This window comes from Triplophysa dalaica, chromosome 8 (assembly GCF_015846415.1).
Source record: "Triplophysa dalaica isolate WHDGS20190420 chromosome 8, ASM1584641v1, whole genome shotgun sequence".
Lineage (NCBI taxonomy): Eukaryota > Metazoa > Chordata > Actinopteri > Cypriniformes > Nemacheilidae > Triplophysa > Triplophysa dalaica.
Genome location: NC_079549.1, coordinates 18343289 through 18361494, shown reverse-complemented (window position 1 = coordinate 18361494; position 18206 = coordinate 18343289). Strand labels below are relative to the sequence as shown.

Sequence of the window (18206 nt, the reverse complement as noted above, 5' to 3'; positions counted from 1 at the left end):
ATCATATACTCCCTTTTCATTGAAAAAACTGAGATTTAAAGAACGTAGGTAACCGCACAGCGCTGGCACCTTTTCACTTCTATTGTATGGGGACAAAAGCAATGCAAGTGAATGGGTGCCGGCACTGTTTGGTTAACAACATTCTTCAAAAAACTTTATGTGTTCTGAAATGACAAAAGAGAGAGTTAATATTGACAGAATCATTTTGGAGTGAGCTATCCCTTTAAACACTTAAACATGATGGTTGCATGGTGAAAAATGTATAAGTTTATAAGATAACTTCAGCTACACTGGCCAGTGTGAAACCTCCATCTCGCTTAAAAAGCTAAATGCAATCCTTGATCAAATATTAAGGCTTCTAAATAAATTCTTAGCTTGAATTAAAAATTAACCAAAGGATTAAATCACCAGAGTGCCGAGTAAGGCAGCTGTGTTCATTATGTACACACTTAAAACAAACTGCTCAAAATATCCATAAAACATGTCAAGACCCCGGGTCGTGTTCAAGATGCACCTGTTCCAAGGCAATTTCTTTCATCTTCTCCTGTTTTACAGTCTTCCTGCCCGTCACATAGCCACTTCCGAGAGATGCAGAGACTGTTGTGACACTGAAACTGATCGTCTGCACAGTGAGTCTCGCAGTCCTTCTGAAAACACACACATAAGGTCCAGTTCAGTGTCGTCCCATTTTCGAAAAACAGGTTTTTTGCTATTTTTTTATTGACAGACCGCAGTGAAAGACTTAAAAATAATTGGGCAAAAAGAGTCGGCATATGAGAAACCAGATGGTATGTTTTAAATGAAACTTCTGTCTCTTGCATGAGCACCACCGCTTAGCATGTATAGAGCATTTTTGCTAACATACTCATTCTTATAGTTTTATACCAATAATTTTCACTTTTCCCATTGAACTGTTTTCAATGTTCTATTGTGTCAATAAAGAGTGCATTCAGTGTAAACAAACTTTAATAGGTTTGAACTTTGTTAACAAAATTGAAAATGCAGTGCACTGTATATTCATGACTTGCTAATAAATACATAAAAACATAACAGACAAATGCTGTCGAAGGATATAGATGACACATCTTTGAATTAATTGACCAGATGAGACTCTTCTCTTAAAGGTCCTTTGTATGAAATTTAGCAGCATCTAGCGGTGAGGTTGCAAATTTCAACCAACGGCTCACTCCACCCCTCCCGTTCGAAGCACTATGGTGGCTGACACAGTGCTAAGATGTCGTCACGTTTTCACTTCTTTGCCAAATGAGATAACGTATTTACAAAAGTGCTCTGTAAGGCCGTGTTCACACTTGACTTCATTTTTTTTACTCAAAACTTCCGCAGCGTTGTGGTTACAAATAGCAGCCGGCAATGTTCAAAGATAGCATTTGTGAACGAAGGCCGACAGGCTTCGTAGGCAGCGTAATGGAAGTCTATTTGAATTATAAACAGAGAGCATCTTTACTATAACCAATCACAAATTAAAAAATCACACTTCTAATATCTGGCTAGAAATGCAGTCAGAAGTTATTGAAAGTGAAAATTAAACTAACATTTGTACAAAACAATGCTCCAATGGGCGTTTCGGCCGGCATTAAATTCTTTAGAGCTTCAGCCTTCTCCACCAATCACGTTCCTCGCATGTTGTTATGGAAACAACAGTTCTCTGTCATTGGTTAGCTGTGAAAAATGTGCTTGACGTGGGGCTTTTTTTTCAGAACCTCAAAAGACGCTCTGAGCTGCGGAAAAAGACGCTGGCGCTGGCATTTTAAAAAAGCGCTCTGGAAACATGCTTTAGGATAGGATCATAATGTAATACAGATAATAGCAGCTTTAAAAAAAAGTGAACACGGCCTAAAGTAATTTGTCCGTTTAGGGCTACTGTAGAAACAACATGGCGAAGTCCGTGTAAGGGGACCTAAGATGTATGTAGATAGGAATTGCTCATTCTAAGGTAATAAAAACATAACGCTTCATTATGTAATGTCTTTATACATCTCTAAACACTAGTTATGTATGTTATATTGCATTTCTGTCAATAGATCCTCCAAAAAATACACACTGGACCTTTAAAATGACATCCAGTATGTACTGACCTCATCTGAATTATCAACACAGTCATAGTCGCCATCACAACGGAAGCGTGCTGAGATACATTCCCCATTGGCGCAGGCGAAATCCTTGAGATTACAGGTCACCGGCTCTGCAGAGAGGAGAGAGAATGATTAGACAGCAAAAACCTCTCAGCTATCCTGACCGTGTCCTGTGAAGATGTTCGCGTCAAAACTGCTGAAGTAAACAATAGCGGAGGAAAGAAGATATAGAGAAAGAGCATAAAAGATAAAAAAAGGTCCCGCACTTGGGCATGAACTGGCATTGGACCATCTGTTTTAGGGGTTCTTGCAAGTATGCCAAGATCTTAAGAGTGGCTCTTTGCAAACTAATCAGCTATCGAAATGTCTTAAAGGGCTTTTATGAAAGACAGCACTGCCTGGAATGGCCTGAAAAGCATGCTGGGTGGGCAGAGAACAAGTTGACTGTTAGAAAATTCTAGTTTCAACAACGATTTAACAACATAATGGAGGAAAATGTGGACAACAACGGTCATGCAATTGGCAAGACAGCACGTGTAAACGGGTTTAAATTCATAACCAAATGCCACACTATCGACTTAAAGGCTCCAACAGGACACAGCAAGCTATAAAAACAACTTAAAACCCACTTTCCTTGTTTTCCTTGTGGGAAGATTAGAAATTAACAGATATATGGTTAACAAACAGAAAGCAAGAAAACATCAAGCAGTCTAGGAAAGTGGCCTCCGACAATCCCACACGACGTGTCTTGACAGTTAAAACAATTTAGTACAAACGCAAGTCGGGAAAAAAGCTTTATTGTGCTGAGAGAGATGAGAGAAACTCACTACAATGCTCCTCATCCGAGTTGTCTCCACAGTCATTCTGGCTGTCACATCTCCAGTGGTCCGGGATGCAGTTGTTATTCTCACACCGAAATTCATGAGGTCCACAGGTCTTTTCATCTTTTTCATCAAACACAAACAAACAAACAGATGAAAATGGTTTCAAAAGGGCATGAATATTAATGTGGCGCTAGCGCATTTCGACACGTAATCATCGTCTCCTCAGGGTTCGCGGGCACGGATCTGACACTAAGTTCAAAACACGCCCGCACTCGGGAAGTTAACGCACCATAAGATGAGATACATGACTGTGCTGCCGATAACTTCCCTCCTCAATAACCTGAAAACTTGACACTTAACATCAAACAGTTTGTCACCTGGGCACAATCGCCCTCAATGAACATTTTTGAATGTATTTTTCCTTTTCAAGAGTCGCTGTAGTGTTACATTATATGAGAACTTTCTGAAGTGTTAGAACAAAGATACATTCCTTTTGAACAGACGAAAAGATCAGATTTGATCAGCGCTGGGTATCGCCAAACTCATCTTAATACTCAATAAACAAAAATAATGTTTTATGTAAGGGATAATGTACAGGTTGTTATAACAGCCGGCTGCTTGTACATTATCCTGCTTATTACACGGCTACTTGCCACATGAGAAAAAAACAGGATATGAAAAGTAAATTTGAAATATTTGATTTGATATTTTATTTTTTACAGAATGAAGGCCTTCCGCGAGGAAAAGTTGTTTACTTTTGGTTTTAAGGTAAGAAACAACGTTCAAATGTCACGAACAGGCAATTTGGTTTAATCATTTATAAATATAATTTCATATATGATATTAAAATATATATTTATATTTCATTTGTGCAAAAAAACTAACCATGTGTTATTAGTTTTGAGAGGTTATCTGGGAATAACAAAACTGCAAATGTCGCTGACGTTTGATTAATAATGTAGTCAAGTAAGATTGTAATGCAAGTGATGATCACAGATAAATATATGTTAACCCTTATCCAAACCCTTGTCTTAAATCGAATGTGTTAATAAAAGATAGTCTGTTTTTAAAACAAAAGAAAAACGTTAGTTACGACCTAATGTGAAACTGATAGACAAACGACACAATTATGAAGCCGTTGTGACAAAACTGCCGCAGGAATCTGTTGACCAATCAAATGCAGTGTGAGGAGACTGGATTCAGCTGCGACTAACCAAAATGTAGTGGGAGGAGACTGGATCTGGATCCAACCTCTGCCCCAGAATCTCGCATTCTGCAGTGAGGAGGAACTGAAAGCTTTAGATCATTGGCTTCAGCAAGTCACTCTAAAAAATACTTTTGTAGAATGTCTCCTGACAGATTCTACTTGAATATAATCTAATAGGTATAAGACTTTTAATATAGAAGGCTAATCAAGAGATACAAATATCATTTCCTTTAACAGACACTAATGTATGTCACAACATTGAATCCACTATATAAAAAACGTAATACTTGATACTATGAATAATAACATACTAATTAACTATTTGTTTAAAACTATATAATAATGTAAAGATATATTCTATAAATTGATTCTACTGGTTAAGCTATCCAATCCCATTAAGGAAGTATTTTCAACCTATATTTTAGGATATCAATATGTTCAGTCTTTTACTTTATAATAATAACACTATTTCACATCAAATGCAAAGATAAAGATCTACAATTACCTTCAGGCCGATGCAGATAAAGTGTGTCACATGTGGAAAAAAATCAATAGAGACACCCAAGGAGCCCAACACACCTCAATTACAGAGTTAACCCTCAATGCTCCTCTGACGTGTCACTCATTTAGATGTGTTTTTTTCTTTTTGCTAATCCTCAGGTTATAGACGATCCATAAAAAACATCAGATATGTCCAGCCAAGACAAATCAAACCAATTTTCCCAATCAAATTCGGACAGAATGTAATTTGTTTCCAACAGACAAGGTATTGATTTCATTTCTTACAGTACATCAATTGATATTAGAGCGACAGGCTCATCATCTTTGCTAGAATGTGTGATGGTGTTTTATATAAAATACACCACTGAGAGTTTATACATGGCAAATTTAATTATTAATTATTACTATAAATATTATTTATATAATTACATAAAACAGTATTAATATGAATAATAATAATTATTTTGTAATTATTATTATAATCAATTATTATTATCCTTTTGTTATTATTATTGTTGTTTTTGTAGCTACTAATTAATTAATTAATTATTATTCATAGGTATCATAAAGTATATTCCAAAATCTAGTATGCTGCCTACACAAGCAGTATTTTTAAGCACCACGTATACTATACTTTCCGCATCCGTGTCCGTCTCGGGCACAAAAGCGTCCGCACAGCTTCTGGAGCAAACTTAAGGGCAGATAGATGAGTTCGACACAAGCGCAGTATGTCACCGAGTGGACTCTGCTGATTCAAATAAAATTGCGCATGCGCTCTTGTACGCGTCCCGTGTGTGTGCGGACGACCGAGGACTTTCCTGATGACGAAAATTACGGCCAGACTATACTTTTGCCTTAAGGCATCATAGGCATTTGAGGAGTAGCAACAATTTTATTCTAAATAAAAATAGAACAGTATTTTATGCTCATTAGTCATTACATTGTTCATTTTAAATCCAAACTCAACTGTTTGAATGAGGACTGCGACTGTATTTATGACATATGCTATTTATGCCTTACTGTGCTTTCACACTCTGACTCTGTCGCTAGGTGTTGCTAGTCTCTTGCTATGAGAGCTAGACACGCCCACTTCCTGTCGCCAAAGGTCACTGTCGCTTATGTCGCCGGAAGTCGCCGGCTCTCCATTGAAATGAATGACATCGCTCGCTGGAGTTGTGAATACACAGTTAGAAGCCAACTGCACTACACATCTCACCAAACATTAAACAAGTTAAAATAGCCAAACATCACAATTGTGTAATCTACATTTATACAATACAAAACAAAACAACTGAACGTTTCTTCTAATGACACCAAGTACGCAAGCTCACTGTTCCAATATAAAGTTTCTCTATAAAATTATCCATAGCAAAATCTGTCCAGCACAGCTTCAGGAACGGTTTTGTTGGTCCATCAGCATTCTAAATGTCTGGAAAACACATACCCGGGGAAGAACGCAATATGTGAGGCCGTCGCTGATGTGCCACTGTCAAACTAAATCAGGCATTCAAGGCAACAAAACAGGCCCAGGGGAATTGTTACAAGCCACAGCTAATAAAAGCCGAGTGGTTCATGATTAAAGTTGGCCTCACTCCATCAGAGAGAGAGAGAAGACTCTACGAGCATACAGAATTGACATTAGCCCCAATCAGACTTTCAGATGGGCCCGTACGTGTGGATGATGGAGGCTCTGATTTGTGAATAATAACTGCGGCTCACCGCAATTGGCCTCGTCCGAGCCGTCAGCACAGTCAGGGTCCTCATCGCATACCCAGAGCTTGGAGATGCAATGCATGGTGGTCTTGCACTGGAACTGGTCTGGAGAACATGTGCTTTCAGCTGGAACATACAGATTAAAGGAAATACAGGATATTTACAATGCCATCAAAAGTGATTTCACAAGATTCCTTGCATTTGTGAAGGTCACGCATATGTGCCATGAAGCATAAAATGTTCCGTGTAGCCTCACTTCCTAGTAGAAGTCTTCTGCAATTACTATCTGTGAAATGATGACAGGTCGTATGTGTACAAGAAGGATTTCCAATGGTTTGCAACTTTTAAATAAACGTGCTTCACACTGCCATAAATAAACAGTTTTGACCGAAGGGGTAGCCTTTTAAGTTTGCGTCAATATTGTGAATGTCATTTCTAATCGAATCATGACAAACTATATATCATTGGAAAGGTCTAAGACTCTAGAATACAGATTTCTTTGAGTTTTTTTTTTATAATTTAAGGAGGGAGAGTAATTGATTATTTTTTATAAAGAGTGTGGTTAGAATTTTTGTTATCCTTTTGCGACCCGTATTTTTTTAATGTATTTTTAAATCAAAGAAAAACAAACTTTTTTATTTACTTTTTACAATAAACCTAACAACATACATTTAATTGTTTTGTGTGTGTGATTTTTATAATCAACTACTTTTCTTTTTTCAAACAAGACCAACCGTAAGTCTGTTTTCCAAAGAATTCACGAGTTATCGCCATTTTAGTTCCAACGTGCGTTTTTATGTGAAGGCTCAAAAAGGTATCCGACAGCTAACAGGGGAACCGTTAATATCCGAAGAACCCCTATGTTCCAAAAAAGGGGAAAAATTTATTTAGATTATAAAAAAGTGAAGATGTGGTACTTGTAAGTACCTTTGAGTAAATGGTTCTTTAAGGAACCAGCAATGGTTCTTCTTGGGGATTGCTGTGAAGAACCTTTCATAGCGGCTATTTTGCAAAAGTGTACATGCTACTCCAACTATGCACCAACAACTTTTGTGTCTATTGAGTTAATATTTATAGAGTTTTTTACTCCACAAAGTTTAAAAACACACTCTTTTCCAGTCCATCTGGCTTTATTTCTTGCTGTCAAGTAGTACTACCATTCCTTAGTGCCTCTTTCCCCTTATAAGCACCTGGCCTTTTTTTAGCTCCCAAACCAGCTACCATGTTGTGATTGAAGCCACATCTGAGATCTGTCAGTCTGGATCATTAAATTCACAGGGGAAACGCCAAATCTGACCAACCTTTAGCTTAAAAGAATATCTATCATTGCCAGTGTTTAATGGAGGTAGCAAAAAGTGTCAAGGAGTTTCTTACGGCAGTCCGTCTCATCTTCACTATCCCCGCAGTCGTCCTGCCCATTGCAGCGGAGATTTAATGGTATGCACTTCTGCTTTCTGGTGCACTTGAATTGGCCCGAAAGACATATGTATGTATCTGCAAATGAGGGGAGAGATTGTAAGTAAAGCCATGAGACAGTGTGCTTTCGTGAGAGAACATCATCGACATCATCAGCGACAAGTTTATCTGAAGTGCATACAAGTTATGCATCCAGTCAATATGCGTGTTTCCAGGACACAGTCGCAATGTAGCTCATAAAAGGAAAGATCGGAAAGATGATGGCACAAACCATATTATTTACTTTAAAAGTGCTAAACATTTAAAATCTTAAATCTGTGTTGGTCCAAAACATCCCGATTAGAATCGTTAAATGACAAAACACCCTGTACTCTTCTAAAAGTGGATATCGATCGTTTGATAGCTGCAAGAGTCCGTATAATTGAACATTCAGAGACAGCTGTGCTAAAAAAGATTTGCGGCCGATGAAAATTCCAGTCAGATTTTCTTGACTGCATGCTGCATACTTCACAGGCGCCGCACTCTACAAGGCCTCACGCAGCCTCACACAGAGAAAATAAAGCACCGGATCTGTCGATAAGAACATGGCATTTAAAAGCTGCTCTCTTATGTATTATTCCGCTCACCGCAGTTGGCTTCGTCTGAGTTGTCCCCACAGTCATTTTCCCCGTCACAAATGAAGGGAGGCAAAGCGCAGAGGCCAGTGCCGCACTGAAAACGCCCAGGCTGGCATTTGAATTCCGCTGCAAAAACAATGATTAACAGTGAACTCCTGAGGATTCAAAGCAATTTGCGCATAGGTGTGCGTTTTTAAACCCGAGATGCGTGAGGTCTCCCAAAATGGGCGAGTCAACCCACGTTCCATTATTTCTCTAAAAGCACTTGTGCGATATTTAATGGCCCCTGCCCTTTATTGAACAAAAGAGGTTCCACCTATTAACAACAGCTATCGGCAGCCTGTCATTTTAGGTTTGTTCCTGGCAAGCCGGTCGTGTGTGAATCACCATGCTACAAAGAGATGTAAAAACAAGCCCGGTGGGAAATATAAATAAAAGTACAAAAGTTCGTTCTTTATAACTTACAGGTCAGTCTAGTCTGTGGCTGTAACCTTGTTTATTTTCATATATGACACCATTGGCAGGCTGAAAATGGAGAATATTGAAGACATCTGCAGTGATTTCACTGGCGATGTAAAGCAACGATGTGAAAATAAAATAATAAATGAATGCACTTTTAAACAAGCAATTTATTTTTCTAAAGGCCGTCTTTAAAATAGTTTTGAGATAATTTTGCTTCACAGAAGTACATGCATGGCAATTTTTATGTATCAAAATGTTACAACATAAAGTATTGTGTAAAGTATTTAAATGTTAATGATACATTGTTAATACATTGTTTTGTGGATGTGTTTACATTAAAATGAATATTGTTCTTCTTTCTTTTTATTATTTAAAGTGTATCAATTTTATCAGACTTGTCTTTTTTTATAGCTGCACTCAGAAAAACTTTTAATGGTTAGTAAAATAAAACAAAACAAAACATAACATAATAACCTAACCAAAACCTAACCAAAACTTAACCAAACCTAACCAAACCTAACCTAACCTAGCCTAACCTAGCTTAACATAACAACATAAAATAATAAAAAAAAAACGTAAAAGTAAGTTGTATATTTATGGCAGAGATTAAACAAAGATAAGGCAAAAGTCATGGACTGCATCTTTAAATACATTTGTATTAAATTCTTAATAAAACACAAAAATAGAGAAAAATATTATACCTCATCGAAAGGACGCAATATTTTCCAGCCCAATTCATAACAAAACATGACGATAAACTGAATATGAAACTGCAGGCAGTCTCATTGGGCATCGTTAAAACCGAAGCACTTACGACAGTCTGCAGGCTCATCGGACCCATCGCCGCAGTCGTCCACCGTATCGCATTTCCACCAGAATGGGATGCACTCATCTGTTCCGCAGCGAAACTGCACAAACATCCACCATGTCGAAAAAGGTCAATCAATTGTGCCCAAAACAACCTGCCTTTTTGTTTCTACTAATAGCATGCAATCATCATTTGGGTTAACAGACCTGGCTTGCTGTGCAGTTGGACAGGCAGGTCTTGTTATCGGACGCCAGGTAAAAGTTTGTTGGGCAGGCACATTTATGACCTCCACCAGGAGACAGTAAGCACAAATGGCTACAGCCACCATTGGCCACCTGACACTGATGCTTGGGGACTGTGAAATGGGGGTTGAAATGAATCATTCATGTTGGGTGCATATTTAAAGAATATAATATTTAATAAAAAACATTTGTACCTTCAGGCTGGCGAAGAGGGTGGTACACTATGATGGACTTGATGGCCTGCCATGAATTTAGGAGCTCGACCGCATTAGCACCTGTAGTCTTATGAGCGCGGCGGAGAGATTTGGACTTTCCGTCAGTCCAGTAAATGAAGTCCTCGAACAGCGTGAGCCCCATCACGCCCTGGATGTGGTCATGAGGAACTGCAGCAGAGAGCATCAAACCAGCAATATCATTAAAGTTGTGTTTTCAAAGTCAGTATTCTGAGGCCTTCAGGCTTTAATAAGAACTATGAAGATCCTTTATGTTTATCTTTGCTCATATGTGAAAAGACAAAAGGAATGAAAGCACGTCTCATTTCATACCCCGATGCCTCTGTGACCCGTCCATGTCGGCAAAAAAGATGTGATTATCATCTGCCCAGTAGATTCTCTTGTTTGTGTAGTCAATAGTTAAAGCTGAGGGGCTGTAGATCTCCTTGTTCACAATAACTGTGTGGCCTTGACCATCCATGCCAACTCGTCCGACATGAGGATTTTCACAGCAGTCGATCCAAAACACATACCTGGGAGAAAGAGAATAAAAACCTCATTTAGGAACTTCACACAACCCGAGATGTCCTTGTCACAGTTGTTTTAAGTGGAGATTAGACATTCCCATTGATCTGGTGAATCTGTTCATTCTTTTACTTGACAAAGTCAAGTCTCCCAGGACCGAGGGTTGAGAGTACAAAGGACATTGTGCTAATTTGAAAGGAAGCATCTGTTGGAAACGTACCCGGTTTGAGCATCCAGGGCCAGATCTGTAGGGTTCTTCAGACCAGAGCTCACTAAAACGGTGGGGTATAAACCGTTGGATTTTGATACCTCCAGAGTCTTTTTTTCCACATCGCACCAGTACAAGTTCTTCCCAATCCAGTCCACAGCCAGCACACTGGGTACAGCCGTTCGGTGAACAACCTGTTAAAAGAAACGAACGTTATTGGAATCTGTCCATCAGAATGATATAACAATGGGCATGCAGGATTAGGAGAGAGATGGTGTATAGAAAATTTGGAAAAATTACTATGTGACAGGAAATCGAACACCTGAAAAATTGGTTTAGTCGTTTGAAGATGGTCTAGCTGATCCATAGCTGACAAAAAAAATCAGTCCCTTTAAGCTGTTTGGTTTTAGTAGGAATGCCAACGCAAAGATGGTAGAACTGAATGAATCTGTTTAAATAAGTCATTCTGTCTCTGCTCGAGGTTCTGCCTGATGCAAACATTACAGAATGCATACTATAAACATAAAGAAAACAAAATTTGCAGCAAAGATTTTTCCAAACTGCCTTTACAAGTCCTGATACGCTTTGAGATCTACTCTATCATCATCTGAGTGGGTATGCGTAGCCGTGCCAGTTGACAAGATCGTCCCTTCAGCAGTAATTTCAGCTGAGCTGAGCTCGAAATATCCTCTGAAATGTCAATGATTGAGAAACATGTTCCCAATCAGAATGGTGCCTCCAGATGACAGGATGAGAGGAAGCATTAATATTCTGAGTGGGAAAGAAAGAGCTTCTGGTTTTCCAGTGATGTCGTCTGGCACTGATTTGAAGGATTGCCTTGTGTGGAAATGGCCATCTCATTTAAAATGTCAACATTTGAATATAGCATCACTAAATGCATGTGAGGCATTAAAAATCATATCAGATACTCTGAGTGGCGATTTCACATGTGAATAGTTGCTAAAATATTTCAACATTATTCAAGGACTTGTGTATGTCATGCGTTTGAAATGATTGCTGCTAATTTACATTTTGGTATTCACATAGCATACGCTTCCCCAAACAATTCCTCAGTTATTGACAGTTTCAGCATACCAATTCACAAATAATACAGCATATAACAGACTTGGTTTATTATCTATTTTTGACAAACGTCCCTTATTGAACCAAACCAAAGGCCCTGCCTAAGGCACAGTGACCTGCTCTAGCATACAGGTAGTCTGAAAGTTGAAAATTATTCATTATATTACAATGTTACCGATGGTGCATTGTCACTTCCAACATAAGCATCTGTAATAATAGTAATTTCAATTTTAACCAACAAACGAAAGATTACGTGGCTATCACAATGGATAAAAGTTTGTATTTCTTCCTAGCATTTTAAAAGAAAAAACACTACTGTGTCATCACATTAAGTAATTTATTAATAAAATCACCACATCAACTGATCAATTAAGCTGTTGTTCTGTGCAACATGGTGATCGTATCATTACATCTCCGGCTAATGATGGGTAAAGGTCTCGTACCCAAGCTAAACATATTGCACCAGTCTGCATTGTCTCTATTTCCAATGTTCTAAAGATTACATCCAAAAATCCTAATGAATTTCAAATGGCTTTAGCTAGTGCTGAGCAGGGGTGATAAATCAGGAGGGGGCAACACTGTGTAATGAAGCCAAATGATGCTCTTGGCCCCTGCAATGAAGCTAATGAGATGGGGAAAAGTGTTGCTCAGCAGGTACGCCGCTGAGATGTGTGTCTGAGCCTTAACCATGTGACCTTAATGAGTCCCTCAAACGATGCTAAAATGAGCCTTTAAATCTTTGGCTGTATAGATATAACATCTATATAACACGTCGTCTAACATTCACATATCACACCTCGCTGATATTAAAGGGGACGTGCAACGGTGTTTCATGCATTCTGACTTCTTTATAATGTTAAACGTGCTGTCTTCTCATGCTTGACATGGTCAACTTGTCTAAAAAACGAGTTGGACGTAAAGTATTATGTTGTATTTCTGTGGTCAATACACTCCCCCCATAGGTTTGTATAGGTTTACGTAATGTTTTTGCCGAACATGAAAAAACGTTACGTAAGAAATTCAATTCAATTCTCCCTGAAAAGCAAGCCCATGGCAAGGCCTACCCACGCATCAACCGACGAGTGATAGGAAGACCCGCTTACCATCAAGATTGGCTTCACTGTTGGCCTGCAGCTTGTTACTCTTGCAATAGAGAGAAGTTGAGGTGTGTTTGTTCACAGTATTTCGGTGATAGATGTTATACAATCGGTGGATATAATGCTGGATTTGGAGATCATTTGAAACTGAAAGATGGAGCAGACCCAGTACTAAAAGATGCCAGAACTACATGTGGTAGGTGAAACTGAGTCATACATCTATGTTTTGTTGGCAATGGGTGCACACATGCTTTAGTTCCGCCCTCACCCCCCGAACATGTCGTGTGTTTTAGGAAATAATCGTACAGCTGTATCTGTCTTTTATAAATGAGATCAAATAAATCATCAGACATTAGACACTACGGATATTTGAAGGCTACAATACTATTTTGTAAGTAGTTTGATTAACATGAGATATGCAGAAACTGTCCGAGTTTCGGCCACTTTAACACTGTTATTTGTCTAGATCGCTTGATTGTAACAAATGAGAAACTTGCAGCACCTTAAGGTCACTTCCGTTCAGGCGAATTCTGTTTATCCTCCGGCCACTGGGTCTGCTGGAGTCAATCCAGTAGATGAACTCCTTCTTGTAGTCGAAATCTAAACTGATGATGTTGTTAAGACCCTGGAGGAGAAAGGAAACAACACAGAAGCAAATGAAGTCGCACACTTCTCAACGCGATATGGACGCAAAGTGTCTTTCAGAGCAATCAGGGTGATGTATTAGTTGTGTAAAGAAAGCAGACACAGATCATAGATAAACTATGCAGAAACAAAAAAGAATGAGATGTTACGTCTTGTTGGTCTATTCAATTAGCTGGAGGGCTTAATTACCCACTTTACATACGCTTATCTCCTGACAGCATCTGGCACAGATGCACCTCAGATATGAAACGTACAGAGAATCAGTTTCCTTTGATGTCTTTTAACCGTATTGATTTTGGAACGAGATGGAATGTGCGGGTGGACGCCCGCGGTTGGCTTCAGAATCCAGGGAAGTAGTTCAAACAGCCTTCAGAGCGAATTCTGAGACTACATTCGTTACTGTCATGTTCACGTCAGCCCGCTGTCAATCAACCTACCACGCGCTACCCCCCCATCACCCAAAACCCACTCTTGCCCACTACAGGCGCTGAGATGCAGCAACAAGCACTTTGATGGATGAAAACAATCCTGATGCCCCCATCAGATCATCAGCGCTCTTGTGCACTTGCCTTCAGCAAGACGCTTAAAGACCTTTAGCCTTGTCTTGAAGCCAAAATCTCCAACCTTATCTTAGGGCCAAGACCAAAACAAGTTAACAGGTTTTTTTTGACAGAGGAGAAAACAGAAGGGAGATTTATACTGGTCACATTGCTAGACTTTAGACTGCTGTAAAATGTTTAACATATGGTATACAATTATAGTGCAGTTAATACTAATAAAATATACAGTATACAATGAAAAAAAAGTTCATTACAACATAGAAAACAATTAGCCTAGCAATAATATGTGTACTTTTTTAATAATAAGAATAATAATTGACTATTAATATTTATAATAAAAATCTAAACATACAGTATACATCTTAGGCCAATTGTTTTCTGTTGCAATGGACTATTTTTAGTGGACGCTTTAAAATATTGTAGGATAATCATTTCAACATAAATCAATATATTTGACCCTCATATATTTATTTACTCAGTAAGTTACTCATATACGTGGGATAATGTACAGTCAGCCTGTCATTATCTGAAAGCAAACCTCTGCAGGGTCAGACAGGGCAACATAAAGCTGGATTTATTTTGCGATAATGATCATCTAACTGTACATTAGCCCATAATCTCTGCTTCTAACTGAAAGTACTCGCAATGCTTTAATTATGGGTACTCCATGAGGACTAGAAAAACAGCTAGACAGCATTACGCATAGTACACAAGATTATAGCTTTGCACTACGCCAAGGGCAACAAAGACCTGTGGGCAGCAGGAAGGGGCCGTAGGGTCCACTCGTATTAAAGTGCAAAAGATTTCCTCCCTTCACTCTCATTAAACAAAACGGAATAAATGAAATTGAATGATTGCTGTTGAGAGTACTCTATAAGGGGGGGGGGGGGGTTCTGAGGGCCCTATACACGTTCCCCTGGATGACAGTTTCAATTGCTATGAATAATGTAACGAGCGCAGAATTGAGGAAACTCACATTTCGCTAAGAATCATCATTTAGATGGTAATGACTAGGCCTCTAATGACACCAGCTGTGGATAACAGCACAGGAAAACTCAACATGCCACCGCAGACCAATAAGAGGAAGTGACAAAAGTAAAAAAATTATCTCAATGAGATTTTCATACTGTAGCGTCATAGGTGTGGCACTTGTTGCGGAACATAAGATTGCGAATAGGCAAAGGAAAAACACTTTTCACATCTGAATCAAAATATCGCCAATGATTTAAATTTTGATACAATTTTTAAATCGATTTAGTTAACAATTATGGGAATAGTGGCCAGTGCTAATACTGTAAAGATATAATGATAGAGTGTAAAAATAATACTGGGTGACAGTAACTCTAGACACAATTCAAAATATTTGCATTTATTTTACAGAATATCTGATCAATTTTAAACAAAATGTTAGATAGAAATAAACGAAGATGTATGTGACTATCAGAACGTATAATATATGAGGGGGCTATGAGAGCTAAAACTACAAACCACTTAACCAAAACAAATCTAATAAAATGTAATTGTTTTATTCATTAAAAATAAACATATACAATATAAAATAAAATAATATATTAAATATAAATATATTATAAATAAAATATTTGGAAAAATTCACAGAAACAGAATTGCAAGAAAAAGATAAACTTACATTACATGCTATGCTCGCGATTTTATGTTAAAGAATCCACCAGGCTGAGAGATTACCTAATGACTTCAATTTGTTTTTAAGGGCTTTGGAGTCAACAGACAGTGGTGTTATCACAGCAATGTCACCACATCTCTTAATTGGTCCTCTATTAGGTTTTTACGAATCTAGCAGCTTGCTAGCACTCTAATGATCTGGTCTCTGAAGTCTAGTAACAATTTTATGTGGAAGTTCAGCAATCTTGGCAAGCTAGACATCACTGCATGTACAACAATTCAATAAAATGTGATATGATAATAAAAACAAACGAGAGATTGTTATTAGAAAACCAGCAGACAGATATTTACCTGTTTCAGAAGAGTGTAGTTAGATCCATCGATACTTAATTTTCTGATTTCGTGAAGATCAGCTAGTATTAGAAATGGCTCTTCAGCTGAAGGACAAACAAAATTGGTTATGACTTTTGTTTTGATGAAACATACTCAAGTACCTTACTTGTTTTAAAAAGCCAAGAGACTTAAGTTCCCGTCAGCGGTAATTTATAGTATTTGATATTATTTCAAAAATCGGAAATATGCACAGAAATATGCATGTGTACATTTAATTTAGGAGTACGCTACAAAAAGCTAATATTGACGCAGTTGAAACCATCTATATATGAACTAAAAGCAACAATGCATTAAAACAAACATAAGATTGACATGTGATGTCATTTGAGCTGGTCAATTGACATGTTAACAACGCCTACATGAGAAAGCTAGTCAAGCTGTAACACCCTTGGTGTGAGGCAGCCGTCCCATGGCAACTAACAGAGGTGTTGACACATCTGTGATCCTTTTAGTAGTAAACAACTGAAAAAGCTTTACAATGTAACATACTCTCTACTATCCAGTATGGCCTAAGGTGTCCTCTGCATGGGGTAAATAGTAGGCTATTGCTCTGAAGCATTACCTGAAAGAGACTTGCAGCTGTTGTGGTCTTTTCTGGGCGCTTCATAGCCGTCCACACACAGACATTTATATGAACCGTAAGTGTTGATGCAGTTCTGACTGCAGGGTAAAGTGGTGGAGCATTCATCAATGTCGACACATGTTTTGCCATCATTCTTCAGGTGAAATCCTGGCCAGCACTTACACTAGACACATTGGTGAGAAATGAAAGATTTTTTTCATTACAAACCAAGATATTGCTATGAATAAACAGAAACCTTTCAGCTGAGACAATATTGCAATATTCTTCATTTTAGAGGATTTTTTCGTGTCATTATTTGTGATATTAAAGAAAAAGTCGGTAACACTTTACAAAAGGTTCTATTTGTGAACAGTAGTAAATGCATTAGCTAACAATAGCTAACAAATGAACAATTTAGTTTTTCAGCATTCATTAATCCTTGTTAATTTTAGTTAATATCAATACAATTATTCATGTTAGTTCATGGTGCATTGACTAATCTTAACCGACTCAACGTTTGATTATAAAAATGTTTTAGTAAATGTTGAAATTAACATGAATTAAAATTAATAAATGCTGTAGAAGAATTGATCATTGTAAGATCGTGTTAGCTTATTCATTAACTAATTGTTAACAAATAGCACCTAATTGTAAAGTGTTACCAAAAAGCATCCCATTTGTTCACCGAAAATGAAAATTCTGTCATTATTTACTTACCCTCAGGTCATTTTTAAACGTGTATGACTTTCTTTCTTCCGCAGAACACAAAAGAAGATAGTTTAAAGAATGTTGCAAACTGGCACCCATTCACTTGCATTGGTTTTGTGTCCATACAAAAGAAGTGAATGGGTGCTGCTGTTGTTCGGTTACAGACTTTTTTTAAAACAGCTTGTTGTGTTTTGCGGAAGAAAGTCAGATAGGTTTGAAAAGACAAGAGGGTGAGTAAATGATGACAGAATAAAACTTTGCAAACTTTTAAGAAAACATAATGGATTACAATAAGTAAGTAATTGTACACAAAAATTGGCCTATTAATTTATTTGTAATTTTCAAGTGGTTAACACCATCTCCTGTCTTTCAATTTCATCATAAAAAGATGATGATTACGGTTTAGAACAACATTTACTGTTTAAAAGTTCTAATGGCCCCAAGAACGAAAAACTAACTTTTGCATTGAGGTCTTAAAGTTCTCGCTCAGATGGTATTTGTATTACATCCAGAATCGGTCCTGCACTTTGCTCAGTCTGTAACCTTAAGGGCCTCCCGTTGATCCTTCTTTAATACTACGGTAAACAAGGTCAAAGCATCATAACCTACAGTATCTGCCTCCTGCCTTCCACGTACATGTGATCCTTGCAAGATGACCTCAAGTGGCCTTTTCATTGATTTTGAGGGGG

The 18206-nt window shown here is 37.9% G+C and overlaps 1 protein-coding gene across 1 annotated transcript in view; it reads right to left on the bottom strand.

Annotated features, from left to right (window-relative positions):
* Positions 1–18206, bottom strand: part of lrp1bb (low density lipoprotein receptor-related protein 1Bb) — a 242854-nt gene that overhangs the window by 24826 nt on the left and 199822 nt on the right. Inside the window, exons 55-68 of the mRNA XM_056754675.1 lie at positions 16810–16993; positions 16206–16291; positions 13511–13633; positions 10841–11022; positions 10429–10628; positions 10078–10266; positions 9848–9996; positions 9648–9741; positions 8381–8497; positions 7713–7832; positions 6345–6464; positions 2921–3037; positions 2097–2203; positions 515–647 (exon numbers count right to left, since the gene is read on the bottom strand). Coding sequence (XP_056610653.1) covers positions 515–647; positions 2097–2203; positions 2921–3037; positions 6345–6464; positions 7713–7832; positions 8381–8497; positions 9648–9741; positions 9848–9996; positions 10078–10266; positions 10429–10628; positions 10841–11022; positions 13511–13633; positions 16206–16291; positions 16810–16993 — 1921 coding nt within the window. The remainder of the gene's footprint in view (positions 1–514; positions 648–2096; positions 2204–2920; positions 3038–6344; positions 6465–7712; positions 7833–8380; positions 8498–9647; positions 9742–9847; positions 9997–10077; positions 10267–10428; positions 10629–10840; positions 11023–13510; positions 13634–16205; positions 16292–16809; positions 16994–18206) is intronic.